Source organism: Chrysochloris asiatica, unplaced genomic scaffold, assembly GCF_000296735.1.
Source record: "Chrysochloris asiatica unplaced genomic scaffold, ChrAsi1.0 scaffold00164, whole genome shotgun sequence".
In the NCBI taxonomy this organism is placed as follows: domain Eukaryota; kingdom Metazoa; phylum Chordata; class Mammalia; order Afrosoricida; family Chrysochloridae; genus Chrysochloris; species Chrysochloris asiatica.
The window spans coordinates 5212343-5219046 of record NW_006408682.1 but is presented as its reverse complement, the minus strand read 5'-3'; the positions used below and the strand labels follow the sequence as shown (position 1 = coordinate 5219046).

Genomic DNA, 6704 nt, shown 5'->3' with positions numbered 1-6704 from the left:
GAGATTTACAGCTGGGTGTCGGAACCACCTCAAGGCACACCACCCCCACCGCCAGGTGCAGTCAGGGAAAAGATGAAGCTGGGTGGCCTTTGCAGAACCCTTTTTCCTTCTCCACTGCACAGGGACCTCTCCTGACCAAGGGTCCCCATACACAACTTGAAAATCAATTCTGTACTTATTGAGATACTCAGTTTTACAAATGAGGAAATTAAAACCCAAGGATGTTAAGTTACTTAAGTGTCTTTAAGTCATCTCTGACTACTAGTGACCTGCATAGGGCTTCCAAGGGGCATCTGGTGGGTTTGAATCACCAACCTCGAAGTTAGTCATCCAGCACTCATCCTACAACACCACACAAACATTTCAAGTAGTTACACCCAAATCCCAAATTAGTTAGAAGATTCTAGACTAGAAGACAAGTCATTTTAATTTCAGGACAGGGCTCATTCCACCAGATAAGCACAATTTCAACCATTCAAATTGCATAAATTTGAAACAGATGTTGCCATTCTTTGGGGGAGTTAAGTCTCAGAAAACCTATATACAGTTGCTATGAGTTGGAATCTACTAGAAGCTCAGCAAACTAGTCTGAAAAAAAAAAATTGGAAAAAAAGATGGTCATTTGAGATTGTATGTATAGTAAGCTTTAAGGTCAAATGTTAAAAGAGTCTTTCTCAATTCTTGCCTATAACTTTTCTTACCTCTGGTATTCAAATTGTAATTTGTCTATTTGCTTCCTGTTGTTGTGATTTTCTCTTGAGGAAAGTTGAATGAAAAAATTTTTTTAATATAATGTATTAGAAATTTTTATTATCAATTAAAAAAGGAAACTACATTTATATGGGGACACATTCTAGATTTCTCCATTGGTGAGAAACTCTACAGACTGCACCTACAGAACTAAGAACATACTTATATTGGCTGGTACTCTACCCATTTCAAATAATTGAATACTATGTGAGAAAATTGCATCTCACAAGTTTGAGAACTTAAATGGACATTTTAAACTGATGAAGAAAAAAATGCAGTCACCACAAACTATAAATGCTAATAATTTCTGTAACCATTTCTACAGTAAGATATGTTTCTATCTATATTTATATTAATCTCTTGCAGGACTGAAAGACCATATCTCACTGGACACAGATAATGGTGATGGAGGCCAACAGCAGGAATGCAATTCATGCCACTGAACTGGACAAGCCAAAGATGCTGAAATAGCAAATGTTTTATTACAAACATTTTACTGCAATTAAAGACAAGATGACTCAATATTTCCACCAGTCCAATAGAGTTTATCCGAATGTTTTTCAAACAATTAATAAAAACTTAAATCTTATCTTATTAAGACACAATTGAGAAGCTTCCAGGTGATTATTCTAGGTGGACTCCACGGCAGGTAGTATTTGCTAGCATAGCAAGGAAACCCTGAGAAAAGAGTAGGAACTTCCATGGGGTTGAGGGATTTAGGACTCAGTGTCTTGGAGATCAGACTTAGCCATTACAATACAAAATGCTATTTTATTTTAAGAATAATTGTCTGCATATATTTGAAATCATTGGTTGAAATAGTGAAAAACAACTGGCCAGATTTATATGAAGAATTAAGATGGGGGAAGGAATTCATCTTCCTAAGTTTGGTTATGGATGTTACATTATGGCAAAAATATTCATCTTCCCAAACACATTATATGTTACAGGCAAAATATATAATCTCGCTTTAACTTTTCTCAGGAGGTGATCTTTTTGCTTTAAAACTCAATTTTCTCCACTACTATCCTCCTTAGGTAGGTAAGAGAGAAGAGGGTCAACCCAAATGTTAACTTGAAAGTACTCTGTAACCAGCCAATCTGTATCAGTTACTTCTGTTCTCTAACTTCAAGATGTGTTTCCTTTGACCTTTCTTACAAAGGTTCATAGTGCAAAGTGCTACTATTCTAGTTGTCTAATTTTCCAAGGGAAGAGTCACATGTGAGGATAAAACAACAAAGAGGTAAATTAATAGTTATAAACAACGTACAATAATCAACGATTTTTACTATTAGGATTTCAAAACCCTTTCTATTTGAAGTCAAAACTTCAGTAGGGCTTTTGGTTTTGTTTTTAAATCAAACAGATATTTTTATGTTATAAATGTTTGATTATAAAGATAACTTTCACAAAACATACTTTTGTTCACATCTGTAAATGTTAATATTTTTCTCTGTATGAAATTGAAAACATATTTCTCACTCTTATTAAACTTTGACTTTCAATAGTCTTGTCATAAAATATTTTGCATTTGTGAAATGCACTCACGTATCTTGCTGGTTTATTAGCACAAGGAAAGCAAGAGTAATTCCTCAAAAACAGAACAAAAATTAGTATGTTTTCAGTCACAAATCCTTGCATATATTCATTATAGTCAGATTACAAAGAAGTGGTTTTCAAACATTTGATCTCAGGACACTTTTGTATACCCAAATATTAAAAACTCCAAAAACAAAACAAAACATACTTTTCTTATGTCAGTTAAATCTATCAGTATAAAGATAAATAAATTTTTGTTTTTAATTGCTAAAAAGTTGTGGTGGTGGTGGTGTTCTTGGAGGTGGTTCAAACTCACAGTGACTGTATATAGGGTTTCTGAGTCTGTAAATCTTTATGGGAGCAGAAAGTCTCATCTTTCTCCCACGGAACAGCTGACCTTGAGATTAGCAGCCCGATTTGCTACCACTATGCTACCAGTGCTCCTGAAATCATAGAAAGCTTTATTAAACAAAACTATAAGACTGTAAGGCTATTGTTTCTCATCATATCCTCCATCTATGTCTTGTTGTTGTTAAGTGCCATCAAGTCAGTTTCAACCCAGAGTGACCCATGCAGACCTCGCCATTCAAACTGACCTCGTGGTCCAGAATATTGTCCTGCTGTGCCCCACCAGGGCTCCAAGTATGCCCATATACTTCTAAAGGCATGTTTTCACTTCACTAACCCATCCCTGAACAATTCTGTGCTCTTTGATGTAAGCCATGTCAAAATGGCAGTTTTAGCATCCTTGAGGGAATCAAATCGTGTTCCTCTGAAATGCTCTTGAGCTTGAAGAACAAAAAGAAATCAGAAAGGGCAACATCAGAGCTGTAAGGTGGAGGAGGCAAGATTTCCCAAGACAATTCTCTTAGGACAGCTCCTGCACCCTTCAAGAATGAACAAGTGCATTTCCGTGATGGACCATGATTCTTTCGAATAACTTTCCTGACCTTTTTTCACCAATTCAGTTTTCTTAAAACTTATTGATAATAAACTCCCATGATTATTCTGTGTCCTTCAAGAAAATCAAAATTGCCTCTTTGGCATCCATAAAACATAGTCACCATAACTTTCTGAGCTGATTATGCGCCTCACCCCACCCTCCGACCTTGAATTTAACTGACCCTGCAGATACCCTCAGAAGCCACTGTTTAGTTTGGACCTTTTTTTGAAGGCACCCTAATAACACTAAGACAAGTGTGTTACTGAGAGAACTTGTCTGCAGCCATCCACTGACCACAGACACATGTTGAAACAGGTTTTGTTTAGAATAAATCCATGCATATGTGAACGGGAACCCGAAGAAGCAATACTTGTTGTTTTTTTTAAACTGTTGTCATTACTGAATTAAAACTGAGAAAGTTTTAAAAAGTTGTCTTAATTATGTTATAAAAGCAGTACACCAGGTTTCTGCTCACAGCAATTAAGCTTATGAAAAAATCACTGTGATCTGAAAAACAATAAATATGTGAGGAAAATGGTGCGGTTTTCAGTGCTTGCAAGTCTCTTGAATATCTGGACGAAAAGACATGTGCTTCTGTCTGCTTATTGCAATATCACATGAGATGCAGAAAAATCTCCTCTATATACTCTGTAAGGAGCTCTGGTAGCATAGTGGTTACATATCGGGCTGTGAACCGCAAGATCAGCAGTTCGAAACTACCAGCTGTTCCACAGAAGAAAGATGAGGCTTTCTGCTCCCGTAAAGATTTACAGCCTCAGAAACCCTGTACAGGGTCGCTATGAGTCGGAACTGACTCCACGGCACACCACCGCCACCACCCCTGTATATTCTATACGTATGGGAAGGAGAGTACAAAGGTAGTAACATCTTAGTATTGCTATGAAACTAGTTGTGACCAGGTAAAGTTCCATACAATGACTTGAAGAACTGCTGCTTTCTAGAGGTGTGCATAATTGCTATTCATTTATCACTCTAGACTTACAGGTCTCCATGCCTTCATCATCATCATCCACGGCAGGCTTATCGTAAGACTTGTCGATTGCTGCTCGGAAGCTCTCGTTGCAGCCCCTTCCTCGGATGATCCGCGGTCGTGGGCGATGGAAAGGAATATCCCCATTCAAAGTCACCTCAGCAACTGCTGTTTGCAGGCTCTCCAAGGAACTTGACTTCTTGAGACCCAGTGAAGGCCCTACATCTCTACTGGGGGAACCTTGGAAGTTGACAAATCGATAAAGTTAATTAGATTAAGTGGTAAAATTACATGCCCAAGTGCCTATGAATTATGGAAAACTTCACAGACATCTTGATCATAAACAATTCACTTGCTCAATGACAAGTTTTGGAATGCAGATGGAAGAAGTGATCAAAGAGTAAGTAAAACAATGGCACTTTCCTAAGTTTATATTAGCCTTGGCCTACATTTTCAATCAGGAAAAACATTATTTTAAATGCTACCCTAAAACAGTTCTTAAGACGCTCTTCAATTATTTACCTGCAAGCAAATTATTTAATGTTGCAAATAAGCACTAGACCATAACGTCGGTTTGAACCATAAAGTTGGTGGTTCAAACACACCAGCTGCTCCTTGGAAACTCTATACAGGATCTCTCTATGAGTCAGCACCAATTCAATAGTACTTAGTAATAACAACAAAGCAAAACAAATTGCTCTGAGCAATATAAACAAAAGAACTGGAATAAACTAGCAGCTCACTTAAATCACAGAAATTATGAGAAAACTGAGGTTAGCTACCAAAAGGAAGTTTTTTAACTTAATTAAAAACCATTTTAGTGGTAGTTTAAAAACTGTTCACAACAGAACTTAAGTATTCATATCAACATATCAAAGAACTTCATCCAGTATCTTCCTCATTATAGTGAAATTCATGAACCTCAACAAATCAAAAACCATGTGACTTATACAGTTAGAACACTGGTGTTGGATCAGCACTGGACTTTGAATCACAAGGTTGGCAGTTCAAACCCACCAAGTGCTCCTCGAAAACCTTATACAGGGTCTCTATGAGTCAGAATCGACTCGATGGCACCTGACAACAACAACAATACAGTTACAGCAACATAATACAAGACAGAAACTGAATTCTGAAAAACTTATTGTCTTGTGGAAAGAGCACTCCAGGGTTTGAAATAAAGACTAGAACAGACTCTCTTTAAGAGAGATGAAGTGGGGGAGCCTATAGAACTGGGTATGAGCATTTACATTCTCCAGGCCTAGAAGAACAGATGTTTGAAAAGCAAGAGATAAAAGGAAGAATACCTAGCAATGATCACAAACATTTTAGTACTATGACAGGTGAGTGAGGACGTGGGGAATTAAAAGGGTGGCATTATTTCTTAAGACTCTAGGGCAGAAAGGTCTGAGACCATGCCAATATCATCACGCTCTAGAAGATACTCAAAACGGATTTCTTTGACCAAGAAAGACAGCCTCATCCATCATTGCTTGACCAGGCACTCAAAGATAGACTAATTTCACCTCTAGGTGACTGGCATATCAGCTTTGAACCGCAACCTGGGCAGTTCAGGTTATAGAAAGGAGTTCTCCATTTAAACTGTTAAAGACAGGTGGAGACAATACATTCATTCTCTCTATATGGGGTCACATGTTGATCAATAATTAATTTTCCAGCCATCAGTCATCTAATTGTCAACATTGGGGTAGCAGTTTTAAGTTAGAATAAATATGTTTAAAATATAATAAAGGCAAAAACATGATTCGAATAAAGAAGCAACAGCCTATAAATTATCATGTTTGGGAGAAAGAAATTATTTATTAAACTCTCTCAATGCGGGTTTATATATTTATTTATTTTATGAGAAAATTTCACATGAAATATTTCTTTCAGTGATGATCAGTCATACTGTTTCTCTTACTCACACTATAATGTTTGGCAACTTAGTTTTCTAAGTACTCAAAATTATGTCACAAGAAGGAAAATTAATTTCATTCTAAAGAACTAAATAAAAAGTTAGAAGTCAAAAAACCAATGATGGGAAAACATCACTTCAAGATAGGGAGGTTTACATTTATTTTATTTCTTAGATGTAGCATTGGAAAGATCACTTTATAAATAAATTATGGTTATCAAATTTTATGTCTTCCAGCATCAATTAAGTTCTAAAGACATTTATTAGGCAAATAATGTATGCGTGCTGGGAATCATAAAAAATAGATATATGCATCTATGTGTGTATGTGTATGGAGATCTGGTGTGGCTCTGTAGGATAAACGCTGGGCTGCTAACCATAGGGTTGGCAGTTCAAACCCACCAGTAAACCTTATACAGGGTTACTCTTAATCAGAACTGACTCAACAGTACCTTATAGTACTTAACAACAACAACACACACATAGATATATTCCATTTCTTTCTTCCAACAAGAATTATCATGAAAACATAATTTATGTGTATTTTGTTTTTCCTTAGAAAA

At 36.5% G+C, this 6704-nt stretch overlaps 1 protein-coding gene across 11 annotated transcripts in view; it reads right to left on the bottom strand.

The window, feature by feature from the left end:
- The window catches only part of PARD3 (par-3 family cell polarity regulator), an 888439-nt gene that overhangs the window by 314008 nt on the left and 567727 nt on the right, over positions 1 to 6704 (bottom strand). For all 11 annotated transcript variants that reach the window (XM_006871245.1, XM_006871243.1, XM_006871244.1 and 8 more), the window contains one exon: positions 4236 to 4463. In XM_006871245.1, coding sequence (XP_006871307.1) covers positions 4236 to 4463 — 228 coding nt within the window. The remainder of the gene's footprint in view (positions 1 to 4235; positions 4464 to 6704) is intronic.